Here is a 16,370-nt window from a genome sequence, read left to right as displayed (position 1 = left end):
ATGAAGTATGAAGTTGGGCATGGTGGCATAGGCCCATAATCCCAGCACTCAGGAGGCTAAGGCAGGAGGATCGCTGAGAGTTCAAGGCAGCTTGGCTGCATAGAGAGTTCAAGGCCACCTAAACTACATAGGGAGACCCTGTCTCAAAAAACCAAAAACATTTTTCAAGTTTTAAAAATAAAAAGTTTAGAATTTTTATTTTGATTATATTGCTTCTACCTGCCTAGGAACAGGAGATATCTTTCCATTTTCTGATTTCCTCTTCAGTTTCATTTTTCAGAGTGTTGTAGTATTCATTGTAGAGGTCTTTCATGTCCTTAGTTAGGTTAGTTCCTGAGTATTTAATTGGCCATCATCAAGAAATCAAATAATAACAAATACTGGAGAGGCTGCAGGGGAAAAAGGAACCCTTCAGCATTTTTGGTGGGAATGTGAAATAGTACGGTACAACCACTGTAGAAATCCATATGGAAATTCCTCTTAAAAGTAAAACTAAAAATTCCATTTGACCCAGCTATTCCCCTTCTAGGTCTTTTCCCAAAAGTTAAAGACATCATATTACAGTGACATGTACAAACCCTTGTTTACAGCAGCTATTCCCCTTCTAGGTCTTTTCCCAAAATTAAAGACATCATATTACAGTGACATGTACAAACCCTTGTTTACAGCAGCATAGTTCATGGTAGTTAAATCTTGAAAGTGACCCTTATGTTCATCAACAGATAAATAAATAAAGAAAATGTGGGTATTTGAGCACAGTGGAATACTGCTCTGCCATGAAGAAAACTAAACTTGAGTTATTTGTAGAAAAATGGATGTACCTTGCAACTATAATGTTATGTAAAATCAATCAGACCCTCAAGCTTGAGCATCACATGATTTCTCTAATATGAGAAACCCAGAGTAAAATTAAAGAGCAAAGTAAAAGATAAGAAGTAGGGAGATAGATCATTCTCAAAGGGGAATGGGATTAAGAGATGGAAGGGATACGGAGAGAAGGGATAAGGGATGAAAAAAGGGAACTGGGCTGTGTTACGTACCTGTACCAACTCCACACAAGGAGTGTAAGCATTTTATGTAAATGTACAAAAAAGGGGAAAGAAGAGATATATGAGAAGGCAGGGAAGAAAAGGGTTAAAAAAGAAATTAAGATGTGTTATGTACACATACCAACTTACTCATAAGGAATGTAAACATTATGTACTATACACATATGCTAATAAACTAAAAGAAAAAAAATCATAATTAAGAGAATTATTTTAACAGTTACACTATATCACTTAACATTGGTGGTGTTTCTAGTCCACAACACTATAAAATTTAATGGGTGTGAATTATTATACTTTTAACTTGTGATAATGGTGGAGAGGTTGAAATATTTGAGTCACCTTAGTCTGTGTAGAGAGCTGTAGTCTCCAAAGAAAAGAGAGGTCTGTACACTTCAGGGGAAAATGAAATGGCAGTTTGATATGGATAGAAAATATTAAACTATCTTTTCATATTTAACCTAAATCTCATCCTTTGAATATTGCTATTTTCAAACCTGCTATTGAAATATTAAACCCAAATACAGGTATGTATTATGAGTGAATTATAAGGTAAACATCCTCATAGCCTCCCCCAGGACAAGCAATAGAACTTTGCTAGTTACTTCAGAAGTCCCCTTCTACTAGCAACTCTCTTGCACCGTGACTTTTTGTCAGCTGTGTATGCCTTTCTAGATATTATAGCTTAGTCCAGGTGTTCTTATTTAAGCATTTTGTTTTCAGTGCCTTATTTTGCTGTTTGATGCTAGCAGCCATTTATGTCCAGTGTCTAGATCCTAAGGCACTAGCCACTACAGAATAGAGATACCCTAATTGTATCTTTTTTTTATTATTATTTCACCAGAATAATTTTTTTAGGGATCATTCTTTTACTATTCAATTATCTGGTGGTACAGTTCATGTAAGAAAGGCATAGAAAACATTGTTTGACTCTTTCTGTTTGTCTATCCAGTTTTTAAAGTAATGAATATGAACTCCTGGATAAAACATTTTGATAGGTTTCCATGCTTTATAATTATTTTCTTTATTAGAGCTCAAGTTGTTTCATCTCTGGTTGTTGGGGGAGCTCTTTTACTGGTTCCTAAATTCTTTTGACATGATCTGAGTAGTCTGGTAGTTTTCCTACTGTCCAGTATTTTGGGATGCTTGGGCTCATCTTGTCCATTTTCTGCCAGAGAAGCATAATCTGCCTTTTCTGCAAGAAGTTTTAGTGTCTTTCAGTGGAAAGTGGTATTTAAGAATCTCAGTTTGATTCAGGTGGTAAAGATGCTAATTCCTACTGGATTAATCATTGCTTCTAGGCCTTTTAATTATAGAGAGTTGGTAATTATGTGTATTTGTTTCTGTATATCAGTATTGAGAGCATGTTTTGGTTTTTAGAACACTCAAAGGACTACAGAAGTCATTTTTAAATGGCTGCTCTGAATTTACATGGTCAAATTGTGTACTCAGTGCATATGATAACCTGTTATTTAATTGTCATTTAATCTTGGTCCCAAAATTAAAGTTAAAACTCATCATGTTTTTATAATCAGAGATTGTTTTGAGTTTATTCCCTAGTATTATGGCTGGTTAAGTGTAGGCATAGTATTACTATCAGAAATCAATTAAGAAAATACTTATTTGAGAGCTAGGTTCTGTGAGGTAGAGTGAAATTTTATAATTGTTCATTGGGGCCCAAAGTATGATCCACTAACTAATGCTCATCTTTGTGCTATTTGTTACTGGTTATAAGATAAACACAGAAGTTGAGTGTAAGCACTTAGAAACTTTTACAGCATTCTGCATAATGCATTGATCAGTATGTTTCCTAAAAGAGTCAATACTTGGCAGATTCAAATTTTTCAAAAAACAGACATAACTGTTCATTTACCAATATAATCTGAAAAGTACTGATAACATACAATCCCAGTAATTATCATATAGCTGATAGTAATTAGGAGTTACAATAAGTGATAAAAGAGACAGACAAGTATGAGAGACGCTTATAGATGTGGGCTAACGAAGTTTTCACAGAGAGGATTGATATGATCTAGACTTCAATTTGGTTTAGTTTGTTTAGGTAGAGAGATGTGAAGAAGGTATGAAAACAACATTAATAAAACATGGGATTATGGGGACACAAAACACATCATGAAACTAATACTGCTTCAGTAAACTAGAACATTTTTACTATTTAGAAAGAAGAGATAAAGTGGGATGAAATGGTTGTTTAAAGGCCTTTGTTGCCATGCTAAATAGCTATTTTCATAAACCATTCATTCTACAAATGGGTTCAAAGGAGTCTATGCTTAAGAACCCAACAGTTGACCAAACAGGCTTACTCTATTACCTAAGTTCTCATGAAGAAGAGGAAAAAAATTAAACAAGTCAATGTATGATATAATATTAGATAGTAATAATTGCTATGAAGAAACAAATATAATTTTAAATTAAAGTGGTGAAAATTCATTTTTCTAAACATTGGAATTAATAACATTTGTTTCTGTGAAGGACTTACTACGTTTTCTTTTGCCCACATTTGGCACAGTGCTATAGGAACTGCAATTTTAGTGTAGATATTGATAATTTCCAAGCTGAGTTCCTACATATTTTGAATAGGCTTCTGTTTTAGAAAAGCATCTGTTTGTACTAATGTACCATCTTGATTGATGTCTCCATGTATTGAGTTGCAGGCATCTCTTTAATGGTATTAGTTCTCCTTAAATGTGTGGTGATCCTTGGCAGTGTAATTCCTTTTATATTTGTGATTCCCAGTTCACCTGGCTCTCCATGCTGTTCCTTCCAACTCTAGCTTCCCATTGGTAATGGCGCAGGAAGAAAGGAATATGTAGCCAGGAACAAGATGCCTATAGTACTTACGACTTTTTCGTGTTTTGAATTCACCATCTATTGTAGTTTATATCTGGATGTCCCCCCAAGCCCTCATGCACTCAGAGACAGGACTTACAGATGGTATTAGATAAGGGGCTACCTATAGCTGGCTTGGTGTAAGAGGTAGTCTGGTTGGAAAAGGCTGATCAGAGAGAGTATGATCTGGAAAGGTTTATCTCCTTCCATTGCTCTTCCTTTTTTTGTACTTCATATCTATCATGAAATGAACAACTTGCTTGGGCCAAGGCCCTTCTACCATGCCACTTCTACCTGGACCTGGTAACCATACAAGAACTGAAACTTACAGAACATGATCCAGAATAAACTTTTCTTCCTTTAAGTTGTAGATGTCAGGTATTTTGTTCCAGTGATGAGCAAAGAGACTAAGACACCATCTTTTTCTTCAGGAAATTACTCTTAATTTGAATTCCCTGTCTCTGGTGTCCACAATTGGCATTTTAGATGGGCTACATGCATTTTTGTGTCCCCTGGCTCAATCTAGTTGGGGTGAAATGATGGGATGGATAGGAGCTAATTACATTAAATGTTCCCCACTTGATCATCCTGACAGTATCTTGAGGAGCCCCTTTATTTCTTAGAACTATTGTGTCTAGATTTTTTTTCACCATAAATCTGATCTTGTCCTCTTAATGTTTTTAAGGATTATTAAAATGTCTGGTCTATTGATAAAATATTTCAAGTGTTACAGATTGTTATATATTTTCTCTTTTTATGTATCTTCTCTGATTTATCATGTTTGGGGCAAAAGGATTAATTAAGGCATACATTTAGCCTTTTGTCTTTTAGGCTTAGTCTACCATTTTGATCCAAAATTCTAATTAATGTCCTTTAAAAAGTGACTTAAGACTCTGAATAGCATATAGTAGTACTAGTTGTTGCCAAACAAAAATGAGCAATCGTATTAATGTACATTTACATTTGATCACGTAAGTATAATGCCACCTAACAGATTAAGAATTTTAATAGAATTATTAAAAATACAGTTTTAAAGATTTGTCTGGGGACACAATCATTAAATCTTGGTTTATGTATTCATTAAGTAGTTCTGTCTTCTGAACAGCTGAATAGTAAAAGGTAAAAGCATGCTTGTTATATTGGGTTGCCAACAGAATACTATTCAAAGTGAAAAATCAAAAATGGTTCCAAGATTGATTAACATCTGTGAAAAGTATTTTAACTGTACTCCTTTTCTCAACAGTGCAGATTAGTTAATTCAAACTGGGCCAGAATCATATGAACACACTTACTTTTCTCAAGCAACAATTCAAATTTTCTTTTCTGGAATCTTCAAAACTCTCCCAAGATTATTCTCTATTCAGTACCCCCAGTGTTGTTTCTAATGTAGTATATTAGTTATAGGACTTCTCGTTATATTGCATATTGGCTTATCACAGGTTCTCCTTCACCAGAGAGTCTTCCTAGCCTTAATTTATGAGAAATCTTGAGTTTATTTTTACTTTAGAGTAATGAATTTGAAGTTTATCTTTTATGTATTTTTATGAGGTAGCAGTTACCATTTGGGTTTGCAATTATTGTGGGATTCTGTACAATCTTTGAAAAAGTCACATTATGCTAGATTAATTGTGTTATAAAAATATATCTCAAACAGTTTAAGCCCATTGCTTTGGATATGTATGTATGTATATATGTATTTATTTATTTTGAAGGATCAAAGTAATAATGAAATTACGATTGGAGTGATGTCAGGAGGAATTCTGATTTATAACAACAGGCTCCGAATGAATACCTTTCCATGGTAAGAATATCCATTTGTGCTTTTACAACTATATTGCCAGGCTGGGCATGGTGGTACACACCTGTAATCCCAGAACTCAGGACACTGAGGCAAGAGGACAGCTGTGAGTTCGAGGCCAGCCTGAACTGCAAAGCAAGAATGTTGTCTCAAAAAGACCAAAACAAACAAATAAAAAATCCACAACTATATTGCCAATAAAGTAATACATATTTTAAAAAAATTACCATCAAACTATTTAAATATTGTATAGTACAACTATATGATACCTTGCTCATTTGATACCTACTAGGAAATACGAAAATAATTCATTTCAAAATGGCATATTAGGGGCTGGGGATTTAGCTCAGCGGCACAGTACCTGCCTGGCAGGCGTGAGGTCTTGAGTTCGATTTCTAGTACTGAAAAAAAAAAAAAAACCCAGAACAAAATGGCATATTAAAAATATTGCTTATGAATTTTTCCTAGAGAATCTTTAAATATGCTGTATAGTAATATTGAAGTGCCTACTCTGTGTCTTCAGTTATGTTAAGTGCTGTACAATATTTTATTTAAATCCATTCATTTGAGATGTTAGTTTATTAAGTAAAATATAGGCATAGCTACTATAACGAAGACCCAAAATTAAAAAGTGGTTTAAATTAGTGCAAGCAAAGTGTGAGCCTTCATGGGGTTTAAAACTGATGTTTTTTCATTTTACTAGTCTTTTGTCTCTAGCACATTTCCTTGTCCTCATTGTCCAAAATGGGTCAGCACCATCATTTCTATATTGCAAAATGGAGAAAAAGAGAGGATAAGATCTTACACTTTTTGAAAATTATAAAAATCACTTTGATCACATCCTATGAATATCTCATGTTTTGTGTTCATGTGTGTGTGTGTGTACGCATGCTTGTGTGTGTGTGCGTGTGTGTGTGTGTGTGTGTGTTGATGTATACAGAGATTTAAAAACTGATTTTCATTAGGGGAAGAAACAAAAATGACATTAATGCATTTTATTAGTCTTTCTTTTATATACCTCATAAAAATTTAATCCTGATTTTTCAGTATTTGTAATTTTTATTTAACAGATGTTTGAAATGAGTCACCCTCCTAATACTTTAGTAGGAATATGATAGCTAACAAAAACAAATGTATTAAGAAACTGCTTCAACTTTTTCCTAGATAAGTTCCCAAAACATGAATGATACAATAAAAAATAGACAAAATAAACATCATAAAAATTAAATACTGGCATGTGAAGTCTGCAAAATATATCTATTTATAGACCTAAGTGTAGAACCCAGAATTTTTATAGCAGTAATAAAAAGACAACCTAACTATAAAGAATAGGCAAGATATTTGAAGACACTTTTACCAAAGATGTATACATAATAAATAAGCACATGGAAAAATTTTCAGTTACTAGTAAAATACAAATTAAAAATACAAACTGGGTATGGTGGTGCATGCCTGTAATCCTAGTTCTCAGGAGGCTGAGGCAGGAGGATTGCTGTGAGTTCAAGACCAGCCTGGGCTACAAAGTTGAGCTGTAATCCAATCTGAACTGCATAATGAAACCCTGTCTCAAAAAAAAAAAAAAGAAAGAAACAAAGGAAAACAGAAAGAAAGAAAGACATGAGCTGATGAGCCGTTCTTTGACTACGTAGAAAACTAGTAAAAAAAAAAGGTCAATAGTATCAAATGATGGAAATGAGCACCTAGAAGTCTTACATGTTACTGGTAGAAATTCAAACAAGTATACCAGCTTTGGAAAACAATTTGGCAGTTTCTTTAAAATTAAAAATAGCCATATAACCCAATGGTTCTTTTCCTAGGTATTTACTCTGGAAAACCTAAGTTCAGATTAAGATTTGTACTTACAATTGTACAACATAAATATTATTTCAAAAATTTTTATTCATTGATGTTTTTCTGAAAAACTATTTTAGCTCTACTAAATAAACTCACAGAATAAATTTAGAATACAGTAAAAGTACAAAATATGCCAAAGGGCATCCAGGTTAGTGATTCTTAGTCACTGTTTGATATTTGTGAAATTAAGATGATTTCAAACTGGTTTAGATTTTCTCTTGGTCATTTAAAAATAGTTTTTTATTTTTATTTGTTGCATATGTGATGGTCTTAATGGAAATTACAGCTTTTGAAATATATGTGGCTCTTGTAGTTTTTGTTTGTTTTTTGAGACAAGGTTTCGCTGTGTAGTTCAGGCTGGCCTTGAACTCATTATGTAGCCTGGGCTGGCCTCAAACTCCCAGTAATACTCATACCTTAGCCTCCCCAGTGCTGGGATTACAGGTGTCTGCCACCATGCCCAGTTACTCCTATAGATTTTTAAAATTTGGGTGCCTGGTTTGCTTTCTTTTCATAACTATAGTTTCTTTTACCCACTCTTTTGTTCACTTTCTGGAGATAATGCCCACTGTCATGACAGAAGAATTTCCCAATGTTGTTTTGTCCTTGTCCAGTGAAAGCTGTGGATCTAAAAGTAAAATAAAAATTTTCAAACCTGTAAACTAAGCATATCTGTTGTTCCCCACTCTAAACAGACATGCTTGAAGCTGACTTATGCCTCAAATGATTGAGGTGTGAGAAGTTTCTTCTTTGGGAATGTGGAGAGCTGCTTGGATAGATCGGGCCATGAGTCATGAAGATCAAAACTTAAAATTACCAAGAAAATATTTATTAGTAAATTGGGGCAGGACCCAAAGCATGTTTTGCTAAGATTGAATCTCTTGATTTCATGGCCATTAGAGCTTTAGATCAAAAAAGATCCGAGTATCACTTAGCTTATGGTTATAAGGAGACAAAATCAATTTGATTCATATTGATTATATTAATCTTTGAAACTCAACATTATGTGAGTTGCAGATAAGAGCAGAGGCAGTGCAAAAAAGCTAAATCAATCAGTATGGAGATTTCTCAAAGAACTAAAATTAGAAATTCCATGTTACCTAGCTATTCTCCTTCTAGATATCTTCCCCAAAGAGCCAAAGACATCATAATACAGCGATACATAAATACAAATGTTTATAGCAGTACAAATTGTGATAGCTGAATCCGCAAGTAGCCCATATGCCCATAAAGAATGGATACAGAAAATGGGTTATCTTTTATAATGAAATACTACTCAGCTATGAAGAAGAATAAATTCAAGACATTTGTAGGAAAATGGATGCGCCGAAAATACAATGTGTGAAATAAATCAGAAACACAAGCTTAAATGCTGTATGGTATCTCTCATTTGAGTAAGGCACAGGACAAAAATTAAAATAAGGAAGGATAGAAGGAAACAAGGTGATAAATGTGTTGCAAATGGGAATGGGTCCAGGAGACTGAGGACAAGGGAAGAAGGGAGGGGAAGTAAGAAGATTTGTGATAAGCCATGTACAGGCATCTAACAGCCTCAATGGATGTAAATGTTATATGTCATAAACATGAGCTAAGAATAATAATAGCAACAGGAATGAAACAGAGGGAAAGCGATTTAGAGGAGGAAAGAGGAAAGTGGCTGGGAAGGGAAAGGGGATTTAAAAAAAAAAACTGTGTTTTTTACCTGTGCCTACTGCCCAAAATGAATGTAAACATCGTGTACTGCAAACATGTGCTAATAAAGTAAACAAAAATTTTAAAAAGAAAGGTGAATTTAAAAATACACTTTTAGAAGTCAGAATTTTTAGAGTCACTGTATAAAACTGAAATTTTACATTTTTCAAGAAGTGTTGCTTGTAGTTTCAAAGTCTAGACAACTGTTACTGATATTTCTTGAAATTTTAATTTGTGATATGTAAATTTTTCTGTAGATATGAAATTGGGAAATACATAGGTCCTAATAATTTGATACAGTTTTTCTCAGTTGAGGACATAGATTTTAATTGGTTTTCCGTGATGCATACTTTGTGTATGTACATATGAGAGATGTTTATATATTACTAAAAAATCTAAAAGATCATTTCTATAAATACTTTCTTAGTTTATTAATATTTTTATTGACTATTTTATACTCCAATTTATTCTCCAGGTTGAAGATTGTAAAAATTTCTTTTAAGTGCAAACAGTTTTTTATTCAACTTAGAAAAGAATTGGTGAGTACTGATCTAATGGTTACTCAGAAAATTGAAGTCTTTTAAGAAATGCCCACTCATAAGAGAACTTTTCTACCACTACAAATAAAAGTAAAGTTAATACCATTGGTAACTGGCTACTGAGGTCATTAATGACCAGGTGTACGTACTTGTTTCTCTAGTGTATCTTTGATTTTGATTTAAAATCCTTAGTCATTCTTTCAGCTATCTCTTGAACATATTTCCATGTGATATTTATTGTCAAATTCAGGGGCCAAACATAAGGGCAATATCTGAACGTTTTATATATTATTTTTCATTCTTCTACTGAATATTCAGCACTTCCTTTCATATATATGTTTCCTTTTAGGAGAGTTGAATGTTTCTTCATGAATTTGTATTTCCTCCTTCTGTTGAAGACTGGTAGTAGCCTTTTAATATATTAACTACAAATTGAATTGTTATAGAAAACACAATATTACAAACAATTTCGTCTTATGATATTATCTATTTCATCAAATTAAACTAATCTTATACTTTGATTTATATTATTATAAATTTGAGAAATGCTTGCAAATTAATGCATACTGTGAGATGGTTATAAAATATGTAAAATATGCCTAAAACCTTAAAAGTTTTTTTGAATCAGGTGCATTTTATTGGTAGAGGTTGATCTACTATGGGACTATGTTTTATCATTTATATACACAAGATAATGTAGGCTTTTAAAATAGTATTTTATTGAAATAAAACATAATATAAGAAAGAACATTTATCTTTAGTGTACAGTTTGATAAAGTGAACATACCCAATATCTGCACCTTTCAGATTAATATATAAGACATGACAAGCACTCTACAAGCTAGTAACATTGCTAGTGGGGCTGATAGCCACATTCAGACATTAATACTACCAAAAGATAAATAACTTTATTCTCATTTGTGCTACTGAGGACTAGTTTGCATATTTTTGAATTCTATAACATGAAATACTATATACTCTGTTTTGTATTTGCTTTCTTTCCTCTAATATTATTTGTGAGAGTAATCCATATTGTTGCTCATAGCATTAATTTATTGCATTAATATGTAGTATTCCATTAAACACATATACCATAACTTATTCATTGTGCTGTAGGGGATTTTGTCATTTTCAGGTTGAGAATATTAGGACTAATGCTGCTAATGAACATTGTACATGTTCCAATAAAAATTTTTAGAGAAATATAGTGTAATAAACCTTGTTTTGGGAATTAGAGGACACAAGTTTTAAATAATTATAGACAGTACAGTAGAAGTCAACTTTTCTAATTTGCCTCATATTACCAGTGTTATCAGTAGTAATAAAAGTTATAATATATGACATTTATTGAGAACTTCCTACATACTTGGTACCATACCAACCTCTTTGTTTAATCCTCACACTTGTACTCTAAGGTTAGGGTTTCAATTAGGCATATGTTTATGTGTAAGTAACAACAGCAACAAAAACCAACTAGTATTAAGACAGCACACAGCTATACTCCAAGAAAGCCACTTTGTAGATGCAATGTTTTCTCTCCAAAACATCTCTGTTTTCAAATATCCAACTTCACAGTATGTTCTTATCTCTCAATACAACATTTTATGTCCATTTTTTTATAAACATTGTGGGAAAAATACTGTTACATTCCAAATACAATTAGTATGTCACGTTTATTATATAGCATGTAAGCTGTATGTGTTTTTGCATGCAAAACAACCCTTAATATCTTTTGACTGACAAATACTTCTTGAACAAGACTTTCTTACCTAAAAAAAATGATAATTCAGTATGTTACAGTTGATAACTCTTCATCAAAAGACATCAAGTGATAGTACAGATTATGTGTGTATCACACACAAACACACATTCCTTAGGTATATGTGCATTCCAATAGAAAAATATGACAGTAACTTGAATGACACTTCACAAATAAGAATAACATCACTATTATTATGAAAAGGTGTTGAACCTCATTATTCATCAAGGAGAGGTACACATTATATCCAAAATGTGCTACTTCTGCATACCCATCAAAACAGTAAAATGGAAAAATAAAATACCAATGGTTGGCAAGTGTGTGGTGCATACACTGTTGGTGGGAAGGAGTATACATTGACCTAATCATTTGGAAAAGCTTTTGGGCATTATCCACTGAAGCTGACGTATGCATACCTTATGATCCTACAATAGAAATGTGCCCATATGTAAGAATACATGTACATAACAGCATTATTATTATATACCCAAACTGGAAATGTTGCATATCAGAAACATAATGAACAAAAAAGTTAGACCTAAAGATATAAAATGTGTAATTCCATGTACATAAAGTTAAAAAACAAGCATGAATAATATATAATGATAAAAATCAAAAGGCAGTCTGGTAGAAAAAGTAGACAAAAGATGTGGCAGTAGGGGCTGGGGATTTAGCTCAGCGGCAAAGCACCTGCGTGGCAAGTGTAAGGTCGTGAGTTCGGTTCCCGGTACCGGAGAAAAACCAAAAAAAAAAAAAAGAAGTGGCAGTGATCCATTTCTGAATCTTAAGATAAATGATTGTATTTGTGTGAAAATCAGAACTGTACACTTATGGGACAGGTACTTTGCTATACATGGTTTACCTCATGAAATTACTTAGTAATCTGTACCAGACTTGAAAATTAAAGAAATTCTATTCTAGTGCTAATTATTTTAAATTTTGAATTTTATAATACTGTTCAGAGGTACTGAACATTTTTGTTTACAATCTAGGCAGAATTATGAGATATTGCTAAAAAGTGTGATGGTATATCCTAAATTTTAATTTATAGGCCATAATTATATTTTGAAATAGAATCCTAAGTAATAAATTTTGGAAATAGATATGCATCAAAAATTTAAACTACTTTCTAACTATGATCTAGGGTAAAAATTCCTGAAAGTTATAAAATTACTCAATGAGATTGAAGTTTTACAAATTTCTTCATTTACTTTTTATTAAGTAAAGGAAAAAGATGCTACAGGGATTATTAGCATTTACAAGGCTGGAACATTTTATGTCAAAAGTAAGTGGAGCATTAGAGCTGACATTTTCCTGGTATTTTCTGCATTTTGTCATTTATTACAGCACGAATCTAGAGAAACACTGTTGGGATTTAATATGGTGAATTACAGAGCATGTAAAAACTTGTGGAAAGCATGTGTAGAACATCACACATTCTTCCGTTTGGACAGACCACTTCCACCTCAAAAGAATTTCTTTGCACATTATTTTACACTAGGTTCAAAATATCGGTACTGGTAAGTATTATGTTTGTGTTAAGGTTTTACTGTTGGATTTCTTTCTCCCTTTAAAGTAAAGGTCAAAGCCTGGCGTAGTGGTGCAAACATGTAATCCCAGCACTCGAGATGCTGAGACAGGAGGATCATTGCGAGTTTGAGACCAATCTGGGCTACAAAGTGAGCTCAAGGTTAGCCTGAACTGCATAGTGAGACCCTGTCCCAAAAAGACAAAAAAAAAAAGAAAATAGTAAAAATAATAAATGAAATAAAATAAAGATCCGAGAATTATTGTTACTCATTTATACGTACAGAAATCTCCATGGAGTATAGCCCCTAATTCTTACTAGTAAGAAATTCTATAGATTCTTGTGAAATATTTCAGCTATAAGAAGCCTATTTCATTCACTGTATTGCAGGTCATCACATCTGAAGTAAACCAGCCGCATTTACTTACAATGTAGACAGATGTTACAATTTCCATTTTTTCTTTATTAACTAATTATATGAAAACTGTCCAATGTTCTAAGATATATTTATTTTATTTGTAAAAAAACCAAGATTTCTTCTGCATGAATAACAGTTACTTTGTATTTTGTTTCTGAGTTGCCAAATCCTTTACTGTAAAGAGTTCAAGATGTCCAGTAAGTAAAATCATATTTAATTGTTGAATAATAACCCCAGGTTACTTTTCCTAAAATTGTCTTACCTGAAAATAATTTCTCTTTACTGATGCATAATGGAATACAGTTTGACATTTCAGTTGTAAACAGCGTGTATTTCAGGATAATTAACATATCCATCACTTAAGACATTTATAATTTCTTTGTGTTGGGAATAGTCAAAAGTCTACTGGATATTTTGAAATTTATAATAAATACTGTCAATCATACTTACCCTGCTCTGCTATATAGATTAGACAGACTTCCTTCTGTTCATCTGTACCCTTTATCTTATTTATTCTTGAGAGTTTTTCTTTTTTCTTGAAAGCAACAGTCTTTGCAGGTAACTAAATTTTAAAAAGCTGTGATTATTCTTACCTATAAAATACTTAGTAGGCCTACAAAAGCTAGTTTTAAAGTGAAACCTGTTAAAACTCACGTAGAAAAAGTGATACCTTCTAGTAAAACAAGTATTACTTATTTTTTGTTTCTGTTCACACTACAGGATTTTCTCTTCTAAAAGTAAAACCCTTGACTATTATGTGTTAGATTAATTCATATTATCTATTCATGAAAAGGAGTTAGATGAGTCTCAATAAGGATTTGTATTACAAACTTCAAACATTTATAAATGCCCAACTTGTAATCTCAGTAAAAATAATGGCCTGAAGCTTAGTACATGATATACCACTAAAAATATTTCTCCTTTACCCCAAGAAAAAGGAGAAACAGAAGCATAAAAGTTCAGTAGCAACAATTAGGAAAATTTTAATAACAAAAAAGTACAGTAGATTAAGTGACGATATTTTAATTTCGTGCTTTCTTAAAAGCAATATTGAGAAAAGTAAGGTGACAGTACTTGGAAATTTAAAGGTAAATGGACTAAGGAAAACATTGTCAGGTCAGTGATAAAAGTAAAGGAAAATGCAAAGCCTTACCTATCTGTACTGTTTCAGCAGGAACAACAGAAGTCTCTTAGGCTCTAGTGAAATGAGAGAACAGTACAAACCCTAAGGGTATTCCTGTAATGAATTCAATTCCTAAATGACCACTGAAGAGATCATACATGAACTTCTCTTACCCTCTGGTAGAATGCTTTCTTTTTTTTTCTGTCCTTGCAGATATATACGAAGTTCTGGTCACTTTTACACAGCTATTATGTGTATTGATAGTTCATGCTTTAATTGCAGAATAGTATTGCACACAGTGTGTGCCTGTGCGTGTGTGGGTGTAATTTATCCATTCACGTGATGATAAATATCAAGTGGTTTTTGTTTTAGGGGTCCATTACAAATAAAGCTACTACATGCATGCATATGGAAGTCTTTCTATTAACATTTGCTTTAATTTTTCTTGGGTAAACATGCATTGGAATGGTCAGGTCATATGGTAGATACATGTTTAACTTTGTAAGAAACTGCCAAACATTTTTTCAGAGCTCTTGTACCATTTATTTACTCTCTTGCAGTGCATAAGAGTTCCAGCTCAGTGCTGAGGATATAGCTCATCAATAGTGTTTCCTAGCACACACACAAGGCCGTTAGCCCTGCCAAAAAGAGTTTCAGTTCCCTCACAAGCTCATCAGTGTTTGCTGTTTTCTTTTCATTATGTATTGGTGTTTTTTGAAGAGCACAGTTTTTTATTTTTGATCAAGTTCACTTTACCAGTTGGTTCTTTTTTGAATCTTTTGTTGTTCTAAGGAATCTTCTTCACCTGTTTCAGAGTCACAGAGATTTATTCCTGTTTTCTTCCAAGAGTTTTATAGTTTTAGACCTTACACATTGAAGTCCGTGGTCCTTTTGGATATTTTTCTTATATTTAATGTGAATTATGGATTGAAGTTTTGTTTTTTTCTTTTGCTGATGGATATCCAATTGTATATTTGCACCTTTGTTAAATATCAGTTGTTCATATTTGTGTGGTCCTCTCTCAGACTTTATGTTTTAAGGGCCTGTAGTGTTAGTTCTCTAACTTGGTTCTTCTTTTTAGAAGTTGTTTTAGGTGTTCTGGGGTTTTTGCATTTCCATATGAATTTTAGAATTAGCTTATTAATTTCTCCTAAAAGCCCTCTGTGGTTCTCATTGCAGTTGTTCTGAATCTATACAAAATTTTTCAAGGATTAATACCTTAAAAATACTGATCTTCAAGTTCATATGTATTTTTCTTTAAGTCTTACAGTGTTTGCAGTTTAGGTTTACAGATCTTTCATTTGTTTGTCAAATTTAGCCTTAAGTATTTTATTATAAATTACATTTTTAAAATTTCAACTTCAGATTGCTCATTGCCATTAGATTTTTACATATTGGCCTTGTTTATTGAAACCTTGCTAAATTCTCTTACTTTAGGAGTTTTTTAATTGCTTACAACAGATTTTCTACCTAGAGCCATGATGGCAAACCTTTTAAAGCTTTTGGTTACAAACAGCCCCATTGTGGCATGCATGCCCTTGGTTCCCCACCACTGATCTAGAGAATACAGTCATAGTTCATTTCTAATCTTATGCTTTTTATTTCATTTTGTTTTCATGTTGATCCAGCTACAACCCCATTACAGTGTTGATTAGTGTTGAATACTAGTGATGAGAGTAGGCATTCTTGTTCCTCATATTAGGAGAGGGCACACAGTCTGTCACTATTAAGTCTGATGTTGCTTGTAAGCTTTTTTTTTTTTT

At 32.8% G+C, this 16,370-nt stretch overlaps 1 protein-coding gene across 4 annotated transcripts in view; it reads left to right on the top strand.

The window, feature by feature from the left end:
- Positions 1-16,370, top strand: part of Ptpn4 (protein tyrosine phosphatase, non-receptor type 4 (megakaryocyte)) — a 177,972-nt gene that overhangs the window by 104,069 nt on the left and 57,533 nt on the right. For all 4 annotated transcript variants that reach the window (XM_005397664.2, XM_013521059.1, XM_013521058.1 and 1 more), the window contains 3 exons: positions 5,609-5,697; positions 9,716-9,779; positions 12,886-13,058. In XM_005397664.2, the coding sequence (XP_005397721.1) occupies positions 5,609-5,697; positions 9,716-9,779; positions 12,886-13,058 (326 nt within the window). The remainder of the gene's footprint in view (positions 1-5,608; positions 5,698-9,715; positions 9,780-12,885; positions 13,059-16,370) is intronic.

Source organism: Chinchilla lanigera, unplaced genomic scaffold, assembly GCF_000276665.1.
Source record: "Chinchilla lanigera isolate Chin_1 unplaced genomic scaffold, ChiLan1.0 scaffold00058, whole genome shotgun sequence".
Taxonomy (NCBI): domain Eukaryota; kingdom Metazoa; phylum Chordata; class Mammalia; order Rodentia; family Chinchillidae; genus Chinchilla; species Chinchilla lanigera.
This window is presented reverse-complemented; position numbering and strand designations above follow the sequence as displayed.